Genomic DNA, 13,349 nt, shown 5'->3' on the forward strand with positions numbered 1-13,349 from the left:
GGAGGAAGGTGCTCTGGTCTGATGTATGGAGGAAGGTGATCTGCTCTGATGTATGGAGGAAGGTGATCTGGTCTGATGTATGGAGGAAGGTGCTCTGGTTTGATGTATGGAGGAAGGTGCTCTGGTCTGATGTATGGAGGAAGGTGCTCTGGTTTGATGTATGGAGGAAGGTGATCTGCTCTGATGTATGGAGGAAGCTGATCTGGTCTGATGTATGGAGGAAGGTGATCTGGTCTGATGTATGGAGGAAGGTGATCTCATCTGATGTATGGAGGAAGGTGATCTGCTCTGATGTATGGAGGAAGGTGATCTGCTCTGATGTATGGAGGAAGGTGCTCTGCTCTGATGTATGGAGGAAGGCGATCTGCTCTGATGTATGGAGGAAGGTGATCTGGTCTGATGTACGGAGGAAGGTGATCTGGTCTGATGTATGGAGGAAGGTGATCTAGTCTGATGTATGGAGGAAGGTGATCTGCTCTGATGTATGGAGGAAGGTGATCTGGTCTGATGTATGGAGGAAGGTGCTCTGGTCTGATGTATGGAGGAAGGTGATCTGGTCTGATGTATGGAGGAAGGTGATCTGGTCTGATGTATGGAGGAAGGTGATCTGGTCTCATGTATGGAGGAAGGTGCTCTGCTCTGATGTATGGAGGAAGGTGATCTGGTCTGATGTATGGAGGAAGGTGATCTGGTCTGATGTATGGAGGAAGGTGCTCTTTTCTCATGTATGGAGGAAGGTGATCTGGTCTGATGTATGGAGGAAGGTGATCTGGTCTGATGTATGGAGGAAGGTGATCTGGTCTGATGTATGGAGAAAGGTGTGTGTTACACGCAGAGTGCAGAGTTTAGGGGTGTGCTGCATACAGAGTGCAGAGTTTAGGGGTGTGCTGCATACAGAGTGCAGAGTTTAGGGGTGTGCTGCATACAGAGTGCAGAGTTTAGGGGTGTGCTGCATACAGAGTGCAGAGTTTAGGGGTGTGCTGCATACAGAGTGCAGAGTTTAGGGGTGTGCTGCATACAGAGTGCAGAGTCTAGGGGTGTGCTGCATACAGAGTGCAGAGTTTAGTGGTGTGCTGCATACAGAGTGCAGAGTTTAGGGGTGCGCTGCATACAGAGTGCAGAGTTTAGGGGTGCGCTGCATACAGAGTGCAGAGTTTAGGGGTGCGCTGCATACAGAGTGCAGAGTTTAGGGGTGCGCTGCATACAGAGTGCAGAGTTTAGGGGTGCGCTGCATACAGAGTGCAGAGTTTAGGGGTGCGCTGCATACAGAGTGCAGAGTTTAGGGGTGCGCTGCATACAGAGTGCAGAGTTTAGGGGTGCGCTGCATACAGAGTGCAGAGTTTAGGGGTGCGCTGCATACAGAGTGCAGAGTTTAGGGGTGCGCTGCATACATAGTGCAGAGTTTAGGGGTGCGCTGCATACAGAGTGCAGAGTTTAGGGGTGTGCTGCATACAGAGTGCAGAGTTTAGGGGTGTGCTGCATACAGAGTGCAGAGTTTAGGGGTGCGCTGCATACAGAGTGCAGAGTTTAGGGGTGCGCTGCATACAGAGTGCAGAGTTTAGGGGTGCGCTGCATACAGAGTGCAGAGTTTAGGGGTGTGCTGCATACAGAGTGCAGAGTTTAGGGGTGTGCTGCATACAGAGTGCAGAGTTTAGGGGTGCGCTGCATACAGAGTGCAGAGTTTAGGGGTGCGCTGCATACAGAGTGCAGAGTTTAGGGGTGCGCTGCATACAGAATGCAGAGATCAGCCTTCTTCCACAGCTGCCTATGTCTGCATCCCCCATCCACATCTCACTTTCACCCTTCATTAGCTCTGACCTCTGCATGCAACCCCCCTCCGCTGCCCCTATCTTCTCACCCCCCCCCCCCCCCCCCCTTAAAAGCTCCACCTTCTTCACGTGTCTTCCTTTTGTTGCTGTATTAAGCTGAAGCTTCCAGCCGACTCTAGTACCTCACCACACACTGTAGCTGGCTCCCCCTCTTTCACTTGTAGGGAGATCGTTCAATGGGGGTGTCAGCATCCACACTCCACCCTGGGCACCTGCATCTCTCTCGTCTCCGCCCTGAACTTAGTGGGAGATGTTGAGGAGATCAGACCCGTGGGAGCCATTGGGAGACCAGCCATCACTTGTAAACCCAGAAGCCGGACTTCTGTGTTTACAAGTGATAGTGGTGAGCGGGGAGCAGAGGGCCTGAGCCAGAGGTGGCGGAACTGGGTTTCACCAGTTCCAGCTGGAAAAAAAATCCCCGGGCCTACCAGATTGAGATAGTCAGGACCTTCCAGTACAAATGTGGTAGTACTACTTACAGTATCTCACAAAAGTGAGTACACCCCTCACATTTTTGTAAATATTTTATTATACCTTTTCATGTGACAACACTGAAGAAATGACACTTGTCTACAATGTAAAGTAGTGAGTGTACAGCTTGTATAACAGTGTAAATTTCCTGTCCCCTCAAAATAACTCAACACACAGCCATTAATGTCTAAACTGCTGGCAATGAAAGTCAGTACACCCCTAAGTGAAAATATCCAAATTGGGCCCAATTAGCCGCTTTCCCTCCCTGGTGTCATGTGACTCGTTAGTGTTACAAGGTCTCAGGTGTGAATGTGGAGCAGGTGTGTTAAATTTGGTGTTATCGCTCTCAATCTCTCATACTGGTCACTGGTAGTTAAACATAGCACCTCATGGCAAAGAACTCTCTGAGGATCTGAAAAAAGAATTGTTGCTCTACATAAAGATGGTCTAGGCTATAAGAAGAACGGGCCTCGCCATGGTCGACCAAAGAAGTTGAGGTCACGTGCTCAGCGTCATATCCAGAGGTTGTCTTTGGGAAAAAGACGTATGAGTGCTGCCAGCATTGCTGTAGAGGTTGTAGGGGTGGGGGGTCAGCCTGTCAGTGCTCAGACCATATGCCGCACACTGCTTTAAATTGGTCTGCATGGCTGTCGTCCCAGAAGGAAGCCTCTTCTAAATAGGATACACAAGAAAGCTCACAGTTTGCTGAAGACAAGCAGCCTAAGGACATGGATTACTGGAACCAAGTCCTGTGGTCTGATGAGACCAAGATAAACTTTTTTGGTTCAGATGGTGACAAGCAGGTGAGGAGTAGGGATAAGCTGAACACCCCCCGGTTCGGTTCGCACCAGAACTTTCGAACGGACCCCAAATTCGTATGAACTTTAGAACCCCATTGAAGTCTATGGGACTCGAACGTTCGAAATGAAAAGTGCAAAATTTAACGGCTAATATGCAAGATACCGTCCTAAAAAGGGTTTGGCGACCTGGCTCCTGCCCCAGGGGACATGGGTCAATGCCTAAAATGTTTTTAAAAACGGCCGTTTTGGCGGGAGCACTGATTTTAATGACGATTAAAGTGAAAAAAAAAAGTGAAATATTCCTTTAAAAATGGTGCCTGGGGGGTGTCTGTAGTATGCCTGTGAAGTGCCACGTGTTTTCCGTGTTTAGAACAGTCCCTGCACAAAATGACATTAAACGGAAATAACACCATTTAAAACTGCTTGCGGTTTTAATGTTATATCTGGTTCCTGCAATATGGTTGAAAATCATTGAGAAAAATGGCATGGGTAGCCCTCCCTGCCCATTACCAGCCTATTTGGGTCTTGTACGCATATTAAGGGGAACCCCGTACCCATATTAAAAAAAGGAAATGCGTGTGGCCCCCAGGCCCTATATACTCAGAACAGCAGTATACAGGCGGTGCAAACAAGACAGGGACTGTGTAGATTTGTTGTGTTAAGTTGAATCTGTTTGTAATTTTCAACTGGTACATTTTTAAAGTGTAGCTCCAGTCAAAAAAACTATTTTTAAGCTTTTTGGAAAACATAGGGAAGGGTTATCACCCCTGTATAATTTGTTTTGTCGTCCATCTTTTTTCATCTCACTTGCTGTTGTCTCCTTGCGTTTGCAAGTAGGAGATGTTTGTAAGTTGGATGTTTGAAAGTAGGGGCCTGCCCTATATGCTCTGCAGAAATGGCGGAACAAGGTGTTGGTTTTGCCACAACATTGTAAGCCCTCAAAGTGACTCTTGGTGGGCGCTGGAGCGCCCTGCTGTGAACGATTATATCAAGAATTGTAATTACATGCCATTGTTGAACAGTGGTAGAAAAATTGACCTTTGGTGGTTGTGGTGCTGGTGCCACAACACTATAAGTCCTCACCGTTACTCTGGGTGGGCACAGGAACGGGCCCTCCTGTGAAATATTATATCAAGAATTGTAATTACATGTCCCTGTTAAACAGGGGCAGAAAAATTGGGCCTTAGGCACTGGTGCTGGTGCCACGACACAGCAACCTCTCCCAGATACTCTAGTTTTATTGCAGGAATTAGCCCTGCTGCAAAGCATTGCATCAAGAATTGTAATTAAACGCCCCTGTTAAACAGGGGCAGAAAAATTGGGCTGCTGGCATCACCCAGAACCAAAAATGTTCTTCCAACATATCAGAGGAGGAGGAAGAGGATAGACAATCAACATAACAGGACAGTCACTCAGCATCAGCATAGGCAGTCTTGAAGGGATGTGATATTTCAAAAAAAATTATTCAGTTACATCAGCTTCAGGTGCTTGGTAGCTGTGGGTGATCCAAGACTGATTCATCTTGATGAAGGTCAGTCGATCAACTGATTCAGTGGACAGGCGCACCCTGTGATCGGTAACAAAGCCACCAGCAGCACTGAAGGTGCGTTCCGAAAGAACGCTGGATGCAGGACAGGCCAGTAGCTCAATTGCATACTGTGCAAGCTCTGGCCAGTGATCCATCCTCAAGACCCAGTAAGCCAGAGGATTTTCGGTGGGAAAGGTGTCCAAGTCTGACCTTGCCCCTAGGTATTCCTGCACCATGTAAATCAGACGCTGGCGATGGTTGCTGGAACCGATCATACCTTGGGGCTGCGGACTAAAAAATTGTCTGAAAGCATCGGTCAGACGGCCACCTTCTCCACCGCTCCTTCTGACCGATGCCTCAGCAACACATTGTCCAGGACCAGGAGTTTGTAACCTCCCAGTCTCTGGGAACGCATTGCACAGACCTTTCTGCAAGGCCTCCCGGAGATGTCTCATCCTCTGCTCCCTCTGCGATGGCAAGATAAGGTCGGCAACCTTACCCTTGTACCGTGGATCAAGGAGAATGGCCAGCCAGTAATGGTCCCTCTCCTTGATCCGAAGAATACGAGGATCCTTCCGCAGGCTTTGCAGGATCAGGGAGGCCATGCAGCGTAGGTTAGCTAAGGCATTCCGTCCGGAGTCCTCTGGGTCACTAAGGACAACATGATCCGCAGCTACCTTCTCCCAGCCACGTACAAGTCCACGTGTTTCTTGGGACTGTAAATCATCCCTACAAGACTGCTGCTGCTGATGCTGAGTGCCAGCCTCCACCTCCATGCTGACACAATCATCCTCCTCCTCTTCCTCCTCCTCATCCTCTTCCTGTGTGATGGGTGGCACAGCAGGAACACTGTCTGGATGAAGGGGGCCTTGAGAGGCAAGGAAGTCCTCCTCTTCCTGCCTCAAGTGCCCTGTCCATTATTCCACGCAGCGTATGCTCCAAGAGGTGGACAAGAGGTACAGTGTCACTGATGCATGCACTGTCACTGCTCACCATCCTTGTGGCTTCCTCAAACGGTGAAAGGACAGTGCATGCATCCCTGATCATGCCCCACTGGCGTGGTGAGAAAAAACCGAGCTCCCCTGACCCTGTCCTGGTGCCATAGTCGCACAGGTACTCATTGATGGCCCTCTGCTGCATGTGCAGCCGCTGCAGCATGGCCAACGTTGAGTTCCACCTGGTGGGCATGTCACATATAAGGCGGTTCTTGGGCAGGTTCAACTCCTTATGGAGCTCAGCCAGCCGAGCAAAGGCATTAAATGATCGGCGGAAATGCACACAGACTTTCCTGGCCTGCTTCAGGACATCCTGTAAGCCGGGGTACCTGCCCAAGAACCGCTGCACCACCAGGTTAAGGACGTGAGCTACACAGGGCACATGGGTCAGTTGTCCCTGTCAGAGGGCGGAGAGGAGGTTGGTGCCATTGTCACAAACGACCATTCCTGGCTTAAGCTGGCGTGGCGTCAACCACCTCTCGGCCTGCCCCTGCAGAGCTGACAAAACATCCGCCCCAGTGTGGCTCCTGTCCCCCAAACAAACCAGCACAAGCACGGCATGGCATCGTTTTGCCTGCGTACTTGCATAGCCCCTGGAACGCCTACGGAGCACCGCTGGTTCTGAGGACAGAGCACTGGAAGAGGCCATGGAGGAAGAAGAAGAGGAGGGGGTGGAGGAGAGAGGTGTGTCACAACCAATAGTAGAATTTTGGAGGCGTGGTGGTGGAACAACCTCCAACACTACTGCACCTTGTCCTGCATCCTTCCCAGCTGCCAGAAGAGTGACCCAATGGGCCGTGAAAGACAGGTAACGTCCCTGTCCATGCCTGCTGGACCATGAGTCAGCAGTAATATGCACCTTACCGCTGACTGCCCTGTCCAGCGAGGCAAGGACATTGCCTTCCACATGCCGGTAGAGAGCCGGAATCGCCTTCCGTGAGAAAAAGTGGCGTTTGGGGACCTGCCACTGAGGAACCGCACATTGTACAAACTCACGGAAGGGGGCCTGAGTCTACCAACTGAAAAGGCAGCAGTTGAAGTGCTAGCACTTTAGCCAAGCTAGCATTCAACTGCTGGGCATGTGGATGGCTGGGAGTGAACTTCTTTCGCCGGTCCAGCAGCTGGGGCAGGGACATTTCGGACGTGGGTGTACTGCTAGCAGAGTGCCCGGAAGCACTTGGCTGTGGCACACCTAATTTTACACCTTCATTCCTCTCAGAGCAGGTTTCAGAGAGGACTGAAGGTCTACTGGGGTTGGAGATGCCAGCTGATGAGGAGCAAGGAGAGGTCCGCTTTGTTCTTTGGTGTGGGTCTTTGAGGTACGCTTGCCAGCGAGCTGCATGGCAGGTCAACATATGTCTGGTCAAGCATGTGGTGCCCAAGCGGCTGATGTTTTGGCCACGCGAGATACGCTTGAGACATATGTTGCAAATAGCAGCGGTGCGATCTGATGCACTCATCTCAAAAAAGGCCCACACCAAAGAACTTTTAGAATAACGCGCAGAGGCAGCGCCCTACACAGGCGGAGCTCTGCGGTGTGATTCAGTCGGTGTGCTGCCCCTAAGCTGCCCCCCGGAGGGCATCCTGCCTCGTTGGACATGTGCCTCCTCCTCCTCCTCTCTCCTTCCAGGCACCCACGTGGAGTCAGTGCCCTCATCATCCCCTCCCTCTTCATCGCTGGAGCAAACCTGGCAGTATGCTGCAGCTTGTGGAACATGACTGTCAGATTGCTGTCCTTCTTGAGCATCCCCTCTCTCTGCGCTCACGCTACTGCCTTCCTCTAGCTGAGTGTCATCATCAGAGCCTACAAAACACTGGGCATCCTCCTGGAGCATGTACCCAACACTGTGCTCAAAGAGTTCAGGAGACTCCTCAGGAGGACGTGGTGGGTCTAGGGAAGGAGTCACTGATGATGACATTGAGAGGAGGGAAGACGATGCGTTGGCAGCTGCTTTGCTAGTACCCTGAGACTGGGTGAGAGAGGATGAGGAGGATGAAGAGGGCTTGGTCATCCACTCTACCAAGTCGTTGGCATGTTGCGGTTCAACATGTCCAGCTGCCGAAAGGAAGGACAAGCGTGTCCCATGGCCACATGCTGATGACGATGCACCGCGTCCACGACCAGCACTGTTGTCTCTAGACACAGAGCCTGCTTGCCCTCTTTTATCGGCTCGCGCCTGTCTGCCTCTCCTTGCTGGCCTTCCAGACATGGTAATGGCCTAAAGGGAGTTGGGTAAAACAGCAGTGTAATGGAGTCACACAACACCCACTAAGCCCTGCAGATGCCTCTATTAGAGAACAGCAATAAAGGGTAGATACAGGTGTATATTGTGCTGGAGGCACAAAACACCCACTAACTCCTGCAGATGCCTTTTTTATAGAACACCAGAGATAAAGGGGTATATACAGATGTGTGCTGTGCTGGAGGCACACACAACTTCCAATAACTCCTGCAGATGGCAAGTGGGCTCAAATAGAGAAGAGCTATGTAGGTGGATATAGCGGTGTGTACTGGGTACAGAGCACGCAGACAGCACGCACAAGCTCCTAACACTACTGACTGCAAGCTCTATTATAAAAGATAGATCACTAGCTATATAGGTGAGGTGAATATAGCGGTGTATACTGCGGTCAGGGCACGCAGACAACAACCACTACAGAAGAGCAAGATCGAAAATCGTCCGATAACGATCGGTGTGTACTGTATTGAAGGTACACAGAACACCCACTAACTGCTTCAGACGCCAACACACTACACTAGGCCGCCGCGCTGGCGGCCTTATATAGTGTGGGGCATGTACTACACAGCCTGAGCTATGATTGGCCACAGGCATCCTGCCTGTGGCCAATCATGGCTCTCCTCGCTGCTGGCGCTGTGATTGGCCAAGCATGCGGGGTCACAGTGCATGCTTGGCCAATCATGAGCCAGCAATGCACTGCGATGACGCAGTGCATTGTGGGCCATGAGCGCCACACGAATTTGGCGCGAACGGCCCATAACGTTTGGAATTCGCCGAACGGGCGAACAGCCGATGTTCGAGTCGAACGTATGTTCGACTCGAACACGAAGCTCATCCCTAGTGAGGAGTACAAAGACAAGTGAGTTTTGCCTACAGTCAAGCATGGTGGTGGGAATGTCATCGTCTGGGGCTGAATGAGTGCTGCCGGCACTGGGGGGCTACAGATCATTGAGGGAACCATGAATGCCAACATGTACTGTGACATACTGAAGCAGAGCATGATCCCCCTCCCTTCAGAGACTGGACCGCAGGGCAGTATTCCAACATGATAACCACCCCAAACACACCTCCAAGATGATCACTGCCTTGCTAAAGAAGCTGAGGGTAAAGGTGATGGACTGGCCAAGCATGTCTCCAGACCTAAACCCTATTGAGCATCTGTGGGGCATCCTCAAATGGAAGGTGGAGGAGCACAAGGTCTCCAACATCCACCAGCTCCATGATGTTGTCATTGAGGAGTGGAAGAGGACTCCAGTGGTGATCTGTGAAGTTCTGGTGAACTCCATGACCAAAAGGGTTAAGGCAGTGCTGGAAAATAATGGTGGCCACACAAAATATTGACACTTTGGGCCCAATTTGGACATTTTCACTTAGGGGTGTACTGACTTTTGTTGCCAGCGGTTTAGACATTAATGGCTGTGTGTTGAGTTATTTTGAGGGGACGGCAAATTGACACCGTTATACAAGCTGTACACTCACTACTTTACATTGTAGACAAGTGTCATTTCTTCAGTGTTGTCACGTGAAAAGGTATAATAAAATATTTTCCAAAAAAATGTGAGGGTGTACTTACTTTTGTGAGATACGTCATATATAAAGCTGTGTATTTTAACTACTTTCCCTTTTCACCTTTCAGCGGTGATGATGAACTCCTCGGGAGTGTATGGCCTAATGCCTTCTGAATTTGTTCTCTTGGGTCTCTCATGGATTGAGGGCCAGAAGCAGTTGGCTGCTTTCATTTTCATGTTGATGTATCTAACAACAGTACTAGCCAACTGCTCCATAGTTACGCTGGTGAAGATGGACAGAAAGCTGCATGAACCCATGCATATATTCATATCTTTTCTGGCAGTTATAGACCTCAGCGTGTGCTCCACCGTCATCCCGAAAGCTATGGCAATTTTGTGGTTCGGTTTCAACACCATCAACAGCAACTCTTGCCTGGTTCAGATGTACGTCTTGTATACGATGTTGGGGATGCAGTCTTCACTCTTTGCCCTAATGTCCTTCGATAGGTACGTGGCCATATGTCGCCCTCTCCATCACTCCATAGTAATGAAAAGCTCTTTTATTGTTAAATGTGTGGTGCTCATCATCTCACGCTCTACTCTCCTGCTGATTCCCATTCCGGCCATGGCAGCACGAATGACTTATTGCAAGCCCAACGTAATTCCTCACTCATACTGCGAGTACATTGACGTTATAAAGCTTTGGTGTGGAGACCCGACCTCCGTCGTTGTATACATGATCATCCTCCTTTGCCTCTTCCCCGGTGGGGACAACGTGCTGGTCGTGTTCTCCTACGTCAACATCCTGAATGTCATCAACAGGCTTCGATCTTCCCAAGCTTGGTGGAAGTCGTTCAGCACTTGCAGCTCCCACGCGATCTTGCTCTCCTTGTTTTATATCTCTTCGGCCTTCCCGCTCTTCCTGTTCCTCTATTATCCGGATTCTCCACTGTATCTTAAAACCATAACAGAGATTCTGAGTTTTCTTCTCCTGCCAATGATAAACCCAATTGTGTATGGTGCGAAGACCAAGGAAATTCAAGATGGATTCAAAAGACTTTACTGTAGAATGTTCAGGATCAAAGCTTGATAGAGAAAGAAATGTAAAAAGGGTCAATTTACTCGAAAGTGACAGAGGAGATCTTGGGCTGGAATTGTTGCTCTTGCTCTAACGCATGCGGCGATACCCCACATGTGTGATGTGTTTACTTCCTCTTTGATTCCCTGCAAAGGTAAAGCATAATGGACTACTATGCATCACATTGCATCGTTGCTCTTGCTCTAACGCACGCGGCGATACCCCACATGTGTGATTTGAACGCTGCTTACATATGTGGGCTTGACTTAAAGAGGAAGTAAACCCTTATGGGTTTACTTCCCCTTTGATTCCCTGCAAAGGTAAAGCATAATGGACTACTATGAAATGCATCGCATCGTTGCTCTTGCTCTAACGCACGCGGCGATACCCCACATGTGTGATTTGAACGCTGCTTACATATGTGGGCGTGACTTAAAGAGGAAGTAAACCCTGATGGGTTTACTTCCTCTTTGATTCCCTGCAAAGGTAAAGCATAATGGCCTACTATGCATCGCATCGCATAGTAGTCCATTATGTGTCACTTACCTGACACAGGAGCCAGCGAAGTCACCGCTATCCCTTGTAGTCTGGAGCATCCATCTTCTCAGTGGGTCTCGCTGCTCCGCCGCTGTCATTCAACGAAGCCGCGATGACGTCACTCCCGCGCATGTGCACGGGAGCCGCCACTCGCGGCATATAGCCGTTGACAGCGGTGCCTGTCTTTTGGCAAATATCTCCTAAACCGTGTAGGTTTGGGAGATATTTCTTGGACATACAGGTAAGTCTTAATCTAGGCTTACCTGTAGGTCAAAGTGGGTTGTAAGGGTTTACGACCACTTTAAGTATGTGTTCGCTTCTGTGCACGAGCACGCAGGGACGGGAGCACTTTAAATTATTATTATTTTTTATTCAAAGAATTACCGCTCTAAAGTAATGACTTCTCCCAAAACAGCTGTCTCCACAATCCCACAGGGTGCCCGCTCTGTTTGCAACAGGAACTGAAGTAGAAAAGATGTAGCTGTAGCTGTAGACTAACTGCACAGCCGCTGACATGTTTCACACCGAACACGGTGCTTAATCATAGCTATGACTAAGCACCGTGTATTCTTTCATTTACTTTTTTTTTATTTTTACACTTTCTTTAACCACTTCAATACCGGGCACTTAAACACCTTCCTGCCCAGACCAATTTTGAGCTTTCAGCGCTGTCGCACTTTGAATGACAATTGCGCGGTCGTGCTACACTGTACCCAAATGAAATTTTTATCATTTTTTTCCCACAAATAGAGCTTTCTTTTGGTGGTATTTGATCACCTCTACGGTTTTTATTTTTTGCGCTACAAATAAAAAAATACCGAAAATTTTGAAAAAAAAAATGTTTTTTTTTGTTTCAGTTTCAAAACTTTGTAAATAAGTATGTTTTCTCCTTCACTGATGGGCACTGATGGGGCTACACTGATGGGCACTGATAAGGCGGCACTGATGGGCACCAATGAAGCGGCACTGATGAGGTGGCATTGATGGACACTGATATGTGGCACTGATAGGCGACACGGATGGGCGACACGGATGGGCGACACAGACGGACACTGATAGGTGGCACAAATTGGCACTGATAGCTGGCACGGATTGGCATGGATGGGCATGGATGGGCGGCACAGATGGGCGGCACAGATGGGCATGGATAGGCGGCACAGATGGGCATGGGTGGGCACTGATAGGCGGCACAGGTGGGCACTGATAGGCGGCACAGGTGGGCACTCATAGGCGGCATTGGTGTTATACTATAGTAATGGATGCCAATCAGTGCCAAACAATAATGCATGCCAATCAGTGATGCCCATTGTGGGCACTGATTGGCATCCATTATGGGCACTGATTGGCATCCATTGTGCTGACTGGCATCCCTGGTGGTCTAGGGAGGATTACCTTTTCCCTGGTGGTCTGGTGGCATCCCTGGTGGTCCAGTGTGGGCATCCTCGGGGGGGCTTTGCTGATAATCGATCAGCACAGACCCCCCCTGTCAGAGGAGCAGCCGATCGGCTCTCCTCTACTCACGTCTGACAGACGCGAGTGAGGGAAAGCCGATCACCGGCTCTTCCCATTTACACTGTGATCAGCCGTGATTGGACACGGCTGATCACGTGGTAAAGAGTCTCCGTCGGAGACTCTTTACCGAGATCGTAGTTGCGGGGGTCAGACTGACACCCCGCAACAACGATCGCCGCGATGCGCGCCCCCGGGGGCGCGCAGCGGCTCATAATCCTGATCACGTCATATGACGTCCGGTCAGGATTATGAAACCACTTTGCAGCCGTCAATTGCCTATAGGGCGGGCGGTAAGTGGTTAAAAAAAAAAAAAAATGTGATCACTTTTATTCCTATTACAAGGAATGTAAACATCCCTTGTAATAGGAATAGTGCTTGACAGGTCCTCTTTATGGAGAGATGTGGGGGAAAGGCTGAGATCAAAAATAAAAAAAACTTTCTCGGCTATTCCAGTCGCATCCTCGGCTTTGTTTACTTCTGCAGGCACAGATGTCACAACGTTGCGCCCGGGCCTTTGAGGGTCATAGAGAGGACTGAGGACTATCTGGTCACCAGAAATCTCTATGGTAAACTTCTGGCTGCGATTGATTCGTTCTCCGGCTTACCAATCGCATGGGTGAGCCGGGAGAAGCACCGGAGGGCGGCGGGAGCTGGGAGTGTCCCCTCCCACTGCCTGTAAGCCCTTGTACACACGGTCGGACATTCCGACGGAAAATGTCCGATCGGACCGTGTTGTCGGATAATTCGACCGTGTGTGTGGGCTCCACCGTTTCCGTCGGAATATCCGACCGACAAAGTTTTAGAGCTGGGCTATAAAATTTTCCGACAACATGATCCGATTGGACTTTGTC

At 49.7% G+C, this 13,349-nt stretch overlaps 1 protein-coding gene across 1 annotated transcript in view; it reads left to right on the top strand.

Annotated features, from left to right (window-relative positions):
* The window catches only part of LOC143973748 (olfactory receptor 51E1-like), a 54,513-nt gene extending 44,052 nt beyond the window's left edge, over positions 1-10,461 (top strand). Inside the window, exon 3 of the mRNA XM_077474591.1 lies at positions 9,500-10,461. Coding sequence (XP_077330717.1) covers positions 9,500-10,461 — 962 coding nt within the window. The remainder of the gene's footprint in view (positions 1-9,499) is intronic.
* Positions 10,462-13,349: the final 2,888 nt, after the last annotated feature.

This window comes from Lithobates pipiens, unplaced genomic scaffold, assembly GCF_037356315.1.
Source record: "Lithobates pipiens isolate NorthernLeopardFrog02 unplaced genomic scaffold, aLitPip1_a1.2 Scaffold_94, whole genome shotgun sequence".
NCBI lineage: Eukaryota > Metazoa > Chordata > Amphibia > Anura > Ranidae > Lithobates > Lithobates pipiens.